The sequence below is a fragment of the Lycorma delicatula genome, chromosome 6 (genome assembly GCF_047948215.1).
Source record: "Lycorma delicatula isolate Av1 chromosome 6, ASM4794821v1, whole genome shotgun sequence".
Lineage (NCBI taxonomy): Eukaryota > Metazoa > Arthropoda > Insecta > Hemiptera > Fulgoridae > Lycorma > Lycorma delicatula.
Genome location: NC_134460.1, coordinates 42,177,655 through 42,191,822, shown reverse-complemented (window position 1 = coordinate 42,191,822; position 14,168 = coordinate 42,177,655). Strand labels below are relative to the sequence as shown.

Below are 14,168 nucleotides of genomic sequence, written 5' to 3'. Positions count from 1 at the left end.
CTTTCCATATCCATTTAGGAATTAAAATCTTAACTGTTTAATCCTACTTTTTAAACTATAACAAACTTTTAAAAAAGTAGTCCCCCGGGTAAAATAGTTTCCCGTTCGGATCTCCGGGTGGGGACTACTAAGGAAGGGGTCACCAGAAAATTAAAAAATAACATTCTACGAGTCGGAGCGTGGAATGTTAGAAGCTTGAAAAAGGTTGGTAGGCTAGAAAATTTAAAAAGGGAAATGGGTAGGACAAATGTGGATATAGTAGGAATTAGTGAGGTTCGGTGGGAAGAGGAAGGCGACTTTTGGTCAGGTGATTTTAGAGTAATTAACTCAGCGTCAAATAATGGGCAGGCAGGAGTAGGTTTCGTGATGAACAAGAAGATAGGGAGGAGAGTGGAGTATTTCAAAACGCATAGCGATAGAATCATTGTAATAAGGATAAAATCAAAACCTAAACCGACAACGATTGTTAACGTTTATATGCCTACAAGCGCCCATGATGATGATGAGGTAGAGTGTGTATACGAAGAGATTGATGAAGCAATTAAACACGTAAAAGGAGATGAAAATTTAATAATAGTTGGAGATTGGAATGCAAGCATTGGAAAAGGCAAGGAAGGAAATATAGTGGGTGAATACGGGCTGGGCAGAAGGAATGAAAGAGGGGACCTATAGAGGGGACTTATAGAGTTTTGCACGAAGTATAATTTAGTAATTGCCAACACCCAATTTAAAAATCATAATAGAAGAATATACACTTGGAAAAAGCCAGGCGATACTGGAAGGTATCAGATAGATTATATCATGGTTAAGCAAAGATTTAGAAATCAACTCGTTGACTGCAAAACTTACCCTGGAGCAGACATTGATAGCGACCATAATTTGGTGATAATGAAATGTAGATTGGGGTTTAAATACCTGAAGAAAAGGTGTCAGATGAATCGGTGGAATTTAGAGAAGCTTGAGGAAGAGGAGGTAAAGAAGATTTTTGAGGAGGACATCGCAAGAGGTCTGAGTAAAAAAGATAAGGTAGAAAATGTAGAAGAAGAATGGGAGAATGTTAAAAAGGAAATTCTTAAATCAGCAGAAGCAAACTTAAAGAATAAAGAGAACCGGTAGAAAACCTTGGGTTTCAGACGATATATTGCAGCTGATGGATGAACGTAGAAAATATAAGAATGCTAGTGATGAAGAAAGTAAAAGGAACAATCGGAAATTAAGAAATGCTATAAACAGGAAGTGCAAACTGGTGAAAGAAGAGTGGATTAAAGAAAAGTGTTCAGAAGTGGAAAGAGTAATGAACATTGGTAAAATAGACGGAGCATACAGGAAAATTAAGGAAAATTTTGGGGTACATAAATTAAAATCTAATAATGTGTTAAACAAAGATGTAAAAACCAATATATAATACGAAAGGTAAAGTCGATAGATGGGTGGAATATATTGAAGAGTTATACGGAGGAAATGAATTAGAAAATGGTGTTATAGAGGAAGAAGAGGAAGTTGAGGAGGATGAAATGGGAGAAACAATACTGAGATCTGAATTTAAGAGAGCATTAAAAGATTTAAATGGCAGAAAGGCTCCTGGAATAGACGGAATACCTGTAGAATTACTGCGCAGTGCAGGTGAGGAAGCGATTGATAGATTATACAAACTGGTGTGTAATATTTATGAAAATGGGGAATTTCCATCAGACTTCAAAAAAAGTGTTATAGTTATGATACCAAAGAAAGCAGGGGCAGAAAAATGTGAAGAATACAGAACAATTAGTTTAACTAGTCATGCATCAAAAATCTTAACTAGAATTTTATACAGAAGAATTGAGAGGAGAGTGGAAGAAGTGTTAGGAGAAGACCAATTTGGTTTCAGGAAAAGTATAGGGACAAGGGAAGCAATTTTAGGCCTCAGATTAATAGTAGAAGGAAGATTAAAGAAAAACAAACCAACATACTTGGCGTTTATAGACCTAGAAAAGGCTTTCGATAACGTAGACTGGAATAAAATGTTCAGCATTTAAAAAAAATTAGGGTTCAAATACAGAGATAGAAGAACAATTGCTAACATGTACAGGAACCAAACAGCAACAATAACAATTGAAGAACATAAGAAAGAAGCCCTAATAAGAAAGGGAGTCCGACAAGGATGTTCCCTATCTCCGTTACTTTTTAATCTTTACATGGAACTAGCAGTTAATGATGTTAAAGAACAATTTAGATTCGGAGTAACAGTACAAGGTGAAAAGATAAAGATGCTACGATTTGCTGATGATATAGTAATTCTAGCCGAGAGTAAAAAGGATTTAGAAGAAACAATGAACGGCATAGATGAAGTCCTATGCAAAAACTATCGCATGAAAATAAACAAATACAAAACAAAAGTAATGAAATGTAGTAGAAATAACAAAGATGGACCGCTGAATGTGAAAATAGGAGGAGAAAAGATTATGGAGGTAGAAGAATTTTGTTATTTGGGAAGTAAAATTACTAAAGATGGACGAAGCAGGAGCGATATAAAATGCCGAATAGCACAAGCTAAACGAGCCTTCAGTAAGAAATATAATTTGTTTACATCAAAAATTAATTTAAATGTCAGGAAAAGATTTTTGAAAGTGTATGTTTGGAGTGTCGCTTTATATGGAAGTGAAACTTGGACAATCGGAGTATCTGAGAAGAAAAGATTAGAAGCTTTTGAAATGTGGTGCTATAGGAGAATGTTAAAAATCAGATGGGTGGATAAAGTGACAAATGAAGAGGTATTGCGGCAAATAGATGAAGAAAGAAGCATTTGGAAAAATATAGTTAAAAGAAGAGACAGACTTATAGGCCACATACTAAGGCATCCTGGAATAGTCGCTTTAATATTGGAAGGACAGGTAGAAGGGAAAAATTGTGTAGGTAGGCCACGTTTGGAGTATGTAAAACAAATTGTTGGGGATGTAGGATGTAGAGGGTATACTGAAATGAAACGACTAGCACTAGATAGGGAATCTTGGAGAGCTGCATCAAACCAGTCAAATGACTGAAGACCAAAAAAAAAAAAAAACAAACTTTTTCAAAACATACTAGAAAATAGATGTATTTTGGTTTCATTTAATTAAAAGTCTTGTTTCATAAAAGCATTTGGTGAGATTTTTTAAAACTTTAAATTTATGAACTATTCAGAACAGAAAACTAAATTTTATACTAAATTAAATCTTGTCCTTTTTGCTGTTGATTCATTTGGACTTAAATCTATTTGAAATAAACAACTTATATGCAAAAGAGTATCTCATATTAACATTAAAATTTCAAAGACTATATAGAATTTTTTTCTTTGTGTTTAATACATGTTTCTGCATTATCTAATGAATTTAAAATAATTTTCCAGTAGTAGGTTTAAAAAAAGTAGTTTTAAAAATGTTTTTAACTGTAAATGACCATATGACAATTGTTAATTTTTTTTTAATTTTCAGTATTGGGAAGAATATTTTTTTATTCTGAATCATCTGTTTTACGGAAACTATAGATAAATGTTATCAATTTGATTAGTAGTGAAGTTATGACGAAGAAGGAATTTGTTTGAATCTTTTACATTAACAGAATTTAAAAAGTGGTAAGAAGTCTTATTCTTCTAACAGGACAGAATATCATGGTAAGAACTACAAGTGGTTCTTCAGTTTACTATGAGTATACAACTTCTGTGATTGTCTGTTTTTAATGTATTACTTTACATATAGTTTTAATTGTTATATAGTCTAGATCCTGATCTGTGTAATATAAGATCTTTCCACGTACAACTAAATAAATATTGTTTATTATAATATTTTTGTAACATAATCAATTCTGAAAAATAGGGATAAAGGTATTTATAATTACCTCCGAAAGGCCTTTGTAAATTCAAGATTCATTAATTACAGAATGAATTGTTTATAATTTTTAATCATTTAGTTTTATCATGAGTTATGTGCTGTTCAACAGCTTTAAAAAATCAGCACTCAATTTTTTTGTTTTTGGGCAATTTTTGTTTATAGTTTTAAATTTATAATTTATATTTGTTTATTTATATTTTTATTATATTTATACTCTAATGAACAATACCACAGTATTAATTAGGATTCAACTGAAATGGTTAATGTCAGGCAGGCACCAGAATATCATGAGTCAACTTGAGACCAGCCGGCCCCACAGGCAGGTGGTGCGTCGGCAACAATGAGACTAATTGGTCTCAAAAGTAATGAATGTATTTATAAAGATTTAATTGAAAGAAGATTTGTAAAAGAAGGATTTGCATATGTGTTAAGTGACACAACTGTAATGGTTGTAAGCAACTTCATGAGTCATAATTTACTCATAAAAATAGCAGTCATTCTCAGGAATAACAAGAAACCCATGTCAGGCTTAACAAAGTAAGGAGAGAAGTGATTTTTTGTTGCATTCTTCACTGAGCTGAACATGTTGTTGGATACTGCATGCCACGCTTAAAATTACTGGTGACATTCAACCTTAACAACCTCAGATGTGATATCTTCATAAATTAATTGCAGGGAGTACCTATACAATAAGTATTATTATGTCAATAGACGTACTTTTGTCTCTTCTGTTGAGGTACTTTACACATGTCATAGTCATAAGAAAAACAGAGACCAACACATAAAGCAAAAAATTAATGTATCCTTATGTCATGAATACGTACATTGCTTTACTTCTTATATATATTGGTTTAAAAATAAATAAATAATTTTACCTCACAGAAAAGAGAATTTTTATATTTAAGTAAATACAATAAAGAAACTAAATCTCTGCTGTTTAATGCACTATAAATATCCCTCAGTATTTTACGTAGCAATTCTCTTTCACCACAAAAACTACATTACTTTCCATTAATAATGCAAATTTTAAAACTTTGAAACAATATTTTTTCTAAACAAAAACATATGGTTTTTATTGTGTATAAAAAAATATTTTCCTCTTTTATTCACAGTTTAAATAGATAATTATACAAATGCCCATTTTACTGAAGGTATGAGTTAAATGTCTAAGAATATTGAAAAAATACAGAAAAATCCTTTTTCAAGTATATCAATTTTTTTTACATATTTTCATAAAAAAGTAAGGGATGCTGAATTTGAATACGTAGATAACAGTATAAAAGAAGTCAGCCAAAAATTGGAAAATTCTTGACTTTGCCAGGATAGTTATGTAACTACCGAGCAACTTCAGTTGCTAATTTAAGACTTATAATTTTCAGCTAATATGTGAGGTTGTATGGATTGATTGTTACTGTGTTGTTATTGTTCCATGTAATATTTTTATATTTTTATGTTTCATGTTGTGTGTTGAACTCACTTTTACCTTCTACAGGTAGGTAGTTCAATTCCTTTATTAGTTAGGTATTTTCTTTCTTGCTCAAGACTTGGTGAGATTGTTTTTAGTTAATTAATTAGTAGTACACCAATGGCAATACCACTCATGGCATCATTTGCATTGGTGGCATCCTGGCAGAGGCGGACTGGAATATGTCAAAAGCCGAGGTTTTGAAGATGACCTCCGGTAAAGCCCATCAGGGCTCGGAATGGAGGGGGTGGCAGAAGGTAGTGTTCCCCTACAGGGTCAGGATTGATTGTTAATCTAGTCTGAAGATAACAACCAAAATGATAACTTGTGATAAAACCTAAAAAATTAGGCTTACTATCCTCGGGTCCTGAATGAAATCATCTAAATACATCACCAAAGAGAGATATTAATGTAATTGAATCTATAATCTGTACAAAAATGGGATCTTTGAGTTCAGAAACATAAAAAAGGACCTGTTCCCTCATCCCTTTATGGGGGTTTAAATTACATCAAACATTATCAGAAATATATTAGCTATTAGCTATAAATATATCAGTATATTAGCTACCTTAAGGAATAAAATTATGTGAAATAACTTATCAATCTTTTGAGTAAAATTTAAGGTACGGTTTACATAAGGTTCACATCTCCCTGACCTCTTGACTAGTTTTAATCAAAATTAAGTGACATACTACAGAAATCATTATGCTAAATTTCATCCAAATTAGTGCAAATCAGTCCAGTATGGAGATATCAAGGAAATATTTGATAATTTGATAAGGATGTACATACATCCTTATACATCAAATACATCAATGCCTTTTGGAATTTTTCAATGCTAAAATTGTGTTTTATTTGGTTTGACAGGGATCATCAAGGAATGTTAAAATCTGAAAAGCCTGACTTGCAATTTGACCTGATTAGTATACTATGTAACTATATAATATAACTATGTAACTGACAAAATAAAAAGGGTTTTTATGGAAAGATTTACATTACTTTTGTAATTCTAACAAATTTTTTTCAAATATATTTAATTAAACATCAATTATAAGCAAGAACGAACAAAACTTAAATATGGTTTAGAAACCAAATTAAATCTCAAAAATAAAGATTTGTTGGATTATAGTCATTATAAATGTCCCAATTTGATAAACCAACTTAAAAACAGTATAAATGATAACCAAACAAAATTAAAAAAAGTAAAAAACAAAATTGTAGTTTGTGTAGCCTTATAATAGTTATTTGTAATATCTGAAAATTTGATATTTAGTTATTTAAATTTTTATATCTTACAGGACAAATTTTGTAGAAGTTAATTTTGGATAATCAAAACGTTCAACTGGTATTTTAATTTTAATTTATTTGTTTATTTTAATTTCAATGATTTCACTAAAATATGCAACAATGTAAATATAAAATTTGTACCTAAAACAGGTAAAAATAGGTAATATTATTCAATTAACAGTTCTCTACACAAAAAATAAAATTAAAAATTTTGTTTCCGAGTTAAAAATATAAACCAAAAAGAATTTAAAAATGAAATTAATATAGAAGAAATACAAATGAGAAATTGATAATGAAATCGCATTCAAAGAATGTTATTGTATAATAAAAAAATACTTTAAGGATTCTAAAAATTTGCAAGTATCCTGTGGCTACATTTGTTACTATTATCAAGGAATCTATAAATAAATCAACTGAGTTGATTATAATATTACCTAACTTCAATATTTTAATTTAATTTATTTAACTTATTAAATATATTAATTAATCCTTAATAAATAATTCATAATATTAAATAATCCTTTTATTATATTTTTATTACTATATAAATATATTACACTAATAATAATAAGTGTATTCCATATATTATTTGCATCTATACAACTATTGTTCCATGTATCGAAGAGAAAATACTGCAGTACAGGAATACTTTAATTTTTTTATATTGTTTATTTACTTAATATTCTGGTAACTACATGCTTATACTTAATTATAGCTACTTAACACTCTTTATTTTTATAATGAGAAATACATTTTTAAGTGTGTGAAAAATACCAAGTCTGATTAGGATTTGTACCCAAAACTTTCTGGCTGAAAGAAGAAATGCTACCACTCTGTTACAATTATTGGTAGATTTTTCATTACTAAAAGGAGATTTGCACATAGTACATTATTTTTTCAGAAAGAAGTTTATTAATTTGTTGCTTTACACTATGTCTCAATCCTTCTCATCACTGTAATGCATGTAAATCACATGAGGAGTAATATTAAAGAAGAAAGTGTTGATTAGTAGGGTTGAATATCACCTGCACTCACAGGACTTGGGATGCTCATATGTAAGGGTGTATACTTGGTTCAGTTAAAAGTACAAAAAGAAATTGTTTTATCCCTAGTAAGCCTGGTAAGGAATGCTTGTCATATGTCAAATTGCCTGCAAGAATTACAATTATGGCACCTAACTTACATACATACTAGAATCTGTGTGGTAATTACAATATTTACTCTGTTAATTGGAATTTATTTTAAAATAAAACTTAAAAATTCGATAAAATCTTACCATGCTGTGTTGTGTATGAATAAGAACAATTTATTTCATCAGCACAGCCTTTATAACTGTCTGAAAATGATTTGTTATAATAAAAACTATTAACACAATCACACTGTGAGTCACATACATTTGCACGTCTAATGCAACGACCATTTGGACAAAGGAAATCTTCCTCACCGTCACATGACTTACCTGAAAAAAAAATAAAACTTCAAAATCAAATTTTGATAAGTTGTTGATCTAAACTAAAAAAATAAAACATTTATGCTTATATTATACTAATATGTATAACACTTTCTCGGTTCTAAAAACAAATAAGGATTGAAATAATTATCATAGTTTGATATTAAACTTTATTTTTTCAGATCATCTAGTTATAGATATTATAAAAAGAAATGGGTTATTTTCATTCAACTCTAAATGATGTAATACAAACCTTATGTTTAAAATACAAAACAGTACTTAATTTGTAGTCAAATAAATAAATATTTTATTCAGATTATAGGATAATTATACATTATATATATCATATCAAAAATGGTAAGATTCCTACTCCATGAATATGCTCCTGTATTTGCTTGGAAGAATCAAAGGAAATCATAAACATTTTTAAATAAAAGCAAAGTCATTGCAGTTTAGTTGTATTTTAAGTAAAAATTTTATGAGATAATACTGATGTAATATACATGAAAATAATAAATGTGTGTGTGTGTGTATGCACAGATGTTAACACAACATACACACACATACAAACTGTTTAATCATGCACATACACCTTTGGTTTATTGTAATTATATTGAGTTTACTACATTTTGTTGTCTGGTGATTTAAAAAAAAATCATAAAAGGGGTCCCAGGAAAGGAATTTCTTGATCATTTGGGCTCATAAACAATATTTATATGGTATATAAAGAACAAGAGAGATATCCAGAATTCTTTCTTGTACAAATGAAATTTACTATTTGTAGGTACATTACTTACAATTAAGTTCATCAGCGTGATTGTCTGAGCAGTCAGGCCAATCATCACACCAGTAATATTTATGTATTTTTGTTCCATCACCACACCGAACAAAATTACCTGCAAACAAAAACATTTTTTATTTTTATTTTCTCATCTAAGAAAATAATCACAGTTGTATAGAAACTATTACTATCGATACTAATATAAATGTTCTCTACAAAAACAAAATTAAAAATTACAGTCTATGTAAACTAACCATTCACAAAAATGTGTCTATTGAACATAATTATTTTTTACAGCATAACTCAACTTTTCTTATAAATAATGTAATAAACAGAATACTATTTTTGTAACCTTTCATATCACTTTTTTTTCTTCTGGAAAAGTTAAGAATACAAAAGCATATAACCAATATTACTATTAAATTCTAGGATGTATTATCAAATTAAAATAGCCATTCTGTTTGTGTGATAACTGGACAAGTAGTTGTGTCAGGTTACAAATAAAGGTAATATGTAATGATGCAGTGCATCATAACAGATAAGAGCCTAAATTAAGTAGGAGGAAACATTCTATTAAAAATGTTTGCAGAGTATATTTGTTTCTTTGAAAACTTGATTCTATTACATATACGTTGATAAAATTTATATAATAAGGTTTTAAATTTTAAATCATTGAGTATCTGTTAGTAAAATATATTCATGTTATTCAAAATTCTACACATGCTCTAAGAAATTTTCAATAAGTTTTATCTTAAAAAGACAATAATATGGACTAAGTTGCTATTTCTCCATCAGTAGCAAACCTGGTGTAAACAGTATCAACTGTTATAAGCCAAAGGCTTTTGCTATTCATATGTATCTGTGAATTGCAGAATAATATTAGTGATGCTCACGCACTAACATTCCAGATGTAAATCAAATTTCAATATATACTCTTTACAGTAGTAGAGTTTATCTGAGTAACATATTTTTGTTAGAGGAAGGTCCACGTCCAGGATGATTGTAGATTTTGATTCCAGCTGTCTCATTGCATAAGGAGCAGCTGTTCTGCCAAATCATCCATCTGTAGGGACCTGAATTCCTGAAACTACCTGCTTTACAATGTGGGAGCCCGCATCTAACTTGATGGCAGTATGAGGCAAAGACTGTTTTCAACATGTTAAAATAGGCCAAGAGGTGAGAGCAGAACAGAGTTCATTCTAAGGCTGAAAGTACAGTCATTCTTCCTGCTCTGAGTGATAAGGTCATTTACTACCTTTACTAATTCAAACTTTTATCAGTGCACATTTTGACGCTTCCATACTGCTGGAGGTTAACATTCCATGTGGTACCAGAAATTTTAGTTTAAGACCAAGGTAAATTTATGAATTTAGGTAAAGTACTCTAAGAAACATAAAAAAATTACCAAATTTTATCAATATTACCAATATTTTTGTTGCTTTTCTACTAAATGTTTAGAATGCGATCAAAACATTTAGTAGAAAAAAAAAGAAGATAATATATGGTGTGTAAGGTTTTCTTTTTGTTTGATGAATTAATTCACCAAAGAAACTTATAGAAATGCTTGTACCTAGGTGGGAATATGGAAATGGAGTTTTGTAATGTATGAAAAATGCTGTGCCCAACCAGTATTTGAACCCAAGACCTCTGGATAAAAGGCTGAGATGCTACCCTTCCACCGTGGATAGTTTAACTTACTTGGGTGACATGTTTCTTCTGATTCATCAGATCCATCGTAACACTCTGGGTGGCCATCACAAAGGAATCCTGGTCGGATGCATTCACCATTACCACAACGAAACTCTGGATTCCAACATTTACGACGTTCTGAAAATACGCAATACCAGTTAAATAAAATGTTAATTTTTTGTTACAAATATTAATTATAAATAAATAAATATGTATATATTTTAAATTTGATGATTAAAAACTACTGAATACAGAATATTGAGATAACAAATATCTTACCATAATTTTACCATAAAAGTACTTTTTTGGGATCCTGCATTCTCAGTTATGATTGAAATATTTAATTAAATTTATATAATATATCATTACAAAAAATTATGTAAGTAATCCCTAACTTAAGAAAACTAACATCTAAATTTTGAAGTTAAAGGGAACCCAATTATTGTAATATTGGGTTCCCTTTAACTTCAAAATGAAACAAAGGATGTTTACTCTTGTCTTTATTATAATGATTTTTACATTTAGAATGTAATTTCACATTAAATTATAATGGTATAGTGCACCTGAAGCACAAAATTTTTTGCTGTTTAAGAGAGAATTTCTAAAGCTGTAAAGAACAGTTACAAATTTTATTCAGAACAAGGTAAACATAGAAAGGATTTGTAGTTTGGCTGGAAAGCTCGTTTGGAGACTAACTGGTGACTATAAAATAAGCTCAACCTAGGTCTGAGGAGCTTAAATTAAGTAAAGTTGGGTCTTCTATTCCACCAAAAGTTTTACTTGCATACATATCTACTCATGAAGCACTTAGTTTTTAAATTATAACAATTTAAATTAGTTTTTAAATAATAGCTATTCAAAAAAACTTGAATGTTTTGTATACTCTTTTAACAAGTACTTTAATGTTTAGTTAAATATTTAGTAAATAAACACCTTTAGTGTTGCTGTTTTAATGTGTTATATTTTACATAATTAAATGGTTATTTTATAATATAATTAATTTTTTATGTATTAGCGTAGACTATGACCACTTTTTTATTTATAATTTTGGACTTTGTAATGCTGCTTGGATCAAGTATTCTCTAGACTCAAGCTAACCAGACCAGAATTGATGTCATTAATTTAATCTGATTGATGAAAGTGTACCTACATCAATTATATGATAACTTAAAATCATATCAATTATATGATGACATTAAATTAGAGTGACTTAATTTGAAACTGAGTCTTACAGCATTATAGAGCTACAGATTAAACAGCTGCTGCATGTTATATATTGTAAACAAAACATTTTTTAACTTCAGGAAAAAAGTATTAAGCAATTTACTGGATATAAGGAAAATAATGCTAATTGGGTCAAATTTTACATGTTGGATTTTTTAGGTCTTGAAATTTCATGTTCTCTTCTCATTTACAGACACCAATTTTAGCTTTGAAAAATTATGGAAGAATTGTATTGAATTGCAAGTATGTATTTAGGCTTGTTTTTCTAAATTGGATGGACTGATAAAATTTTACATGATGATTTCTGTATTCAGATTATTGATGTAATTTAATGTTGGTTAAATTGGTCAAGGGAGCAATTGATATGGGATTATTTAATTTAAAAGGTAGGTAAATTTATTCACACAAGTTAATGCCTGTTAGGTAGCTAAGATACTTTCTGATGATATTTAGTCTTATTCAAGTACCCATAAAGGGGGTTTAAAATCCTTTATAAGTTTAAATAACCATAAAGGATAAAAGGCTCTTTCTGGACTCAGTCACATTCTTTTACTAATTAGATGGTTCCATTATATTAGTTGTCATTTTTGTAATGTATTTGAGCGATTACATTCAGCAGGGGGGATAGTAAGTCACTTTTTTTGTCTTTTCATCAGTGTTTTAGTTGATATAGATTTGCTTTTTTATCGTTTTTCTTGATATCTTCAGACTGGATTAACAGTTTTCAAGAAAGTTTGTATAATGGCTTCTGAATTGGATGGCAATTGATGCCATTTAATTTTGGTTACAATTGGTCAAGGGATGGGGAGGTATGACTGTACCCATAGTAACTACCCGGGTCTCATATCTCAAAAATACTCAAAGAGTAGAATAATTTTTTTTACATGATGCAATATCTTAGGAAGCTTAAAAACCTTTGTTCCATGTTATTTCCTATAGGACCTTCAATTAAAAGTTAGGGGCAAAAAACTACTTTTATTAGGTATCATAAAAAATTCTTTATTTATTGGCTATAATATGTCTCATATTAACAAAATTTATTTTGATGTTAATGAGTTAAAGAGGTGGGGTAGTCTGTACTTAGGTTAGTTAATCATCTGGATAATGGTTTGTCCATACAATTTTGAAATTTTGCACAGTGAACTGGGCATAAAAAATGTAACCAATATAAAGTCTTCGAGTCAAAAAACAAGGAAATGAAGTAATCTATATACAAGACTAATTGTATATTTCAATAATGGTTTGTCATGTGGTTTCGCATAAGGTACTGGTTATATACAACTCTTAGCAAGCATTTTTGTTAACATAATATTTATTTAATAATTTTTAAATCTACAAATAGTAATAATAATAATATGCAACTATATACTAACCACACATAATCTCATCTGAATTATCTCCACAGTCATCCTTAAAATCACAAAATGAATCTAGCGGTATGCAGAAATGATTAGTGCATTTGAAATGTGTTACAGGACATAAATATGTATCTGAAACAAAAAGAATTATTGTTTGAACTTAGTTCAAACTAAGTTCAAGTTGAACTTAGTTATTTTGTTAATTAATTAGTTGACTATTTCTGGAAATTTCCATTTTCTTCTACAGTTGCCACCAAGTAATGGTGAGCTTGGAGTGTCAACGATTACTACCCAATATAAGTTGCATAATGTTTATGCTACTAAAAGATGAATCATGGTATCCAAACGTTTCAGAGAACAATAGTTTAGCAATGATGTGCGGACTGATCATCCAAGCTTGCCGTTACGTGGCGGCTACAGTACAATATTAAATTTAAAGCTGAATACAAATGCTATGGATTTACACACACATTAACATGCATTAATTTTATTAACATCACTATGATTTCTCAGACTAATTATGGCAACTATTGAAATTTCTTTCTTAATAAAAAAACAAAAAAAATGCTTTTATTAAAATTACTTACTACATTCTTGTTCATCTTCTCCACCTTCACAGTCTTTATGACGATCACATCTCTTAACAAGATCAACACAACTGTTACTACAACGGAATTCATTTGGCAGGCACCCTGTAACAAAATTTATAAGTGAAAATTCATTAAAACTTAGATAAAGAAGAAATTTTTAGGAAGAAAATATTTTTATGGTTGTCCATTTACTAATCAGGTGAAGAGAAATAAAGCTCTTGTAAAAACATTGATGGAAGTACGTAACTCATTCTTTATTAAGTGATGGTGTTTGTCACTATACAAATAAGTAAATATATATGTGTATTATAAAATATACTATGTATTACAAAAACCTATTACTACTTAAAATTTATTATTCATTCTCTTTTCTTTTTTTTAATTATTTTTTCAGAGGTCTCTACTTCATCCAGGATAAATATTCACCAGAACATATTTCTGGTGAGAATGAATGTTTTGAAAAAAAAAGTTGCATATAG

The 14,168-nt window shown here is 29.6% G+C and overlaps 1 protein-coding gene across 1 annotated transcript in view; it reads right to left on the bottom strand.

The window, feature by feature from the left end:
- Window positions 1-14,168, bottom strand: part of LOC142326852 (G-protein coupled receptor GRL101-like) — a 289,318-nt gene that overhangs the window by 67,267 nt on the left and 207,883 nt on the right. The window contains exons 3-7 of the mRNA XM_075369587.1: window positions 13,687-13,791; window positions 13,115-13,231; window positions 10,527-10,655; window positions 8,845-8,943; window positions 7,874-8,056 (exon numbers count right to left, since the gene is read on the bottom strand). Coding sequence (XP_075225702.1) covers window positions 7,874-8,056; window positions 8,845-8,943; window positions 10,527-10,655; window positions 13,115-13,231; window positions 13,687-13,791 — 633 coding nt within the window. The remainder of the gene's footprint in view (window positions 1-7,873; window positions 8,057-8,844; window positions 8,944-10,526; window positions 10,656-13,114; window positions 13,232-13,686; window positions 13,792-14,168) is intronic.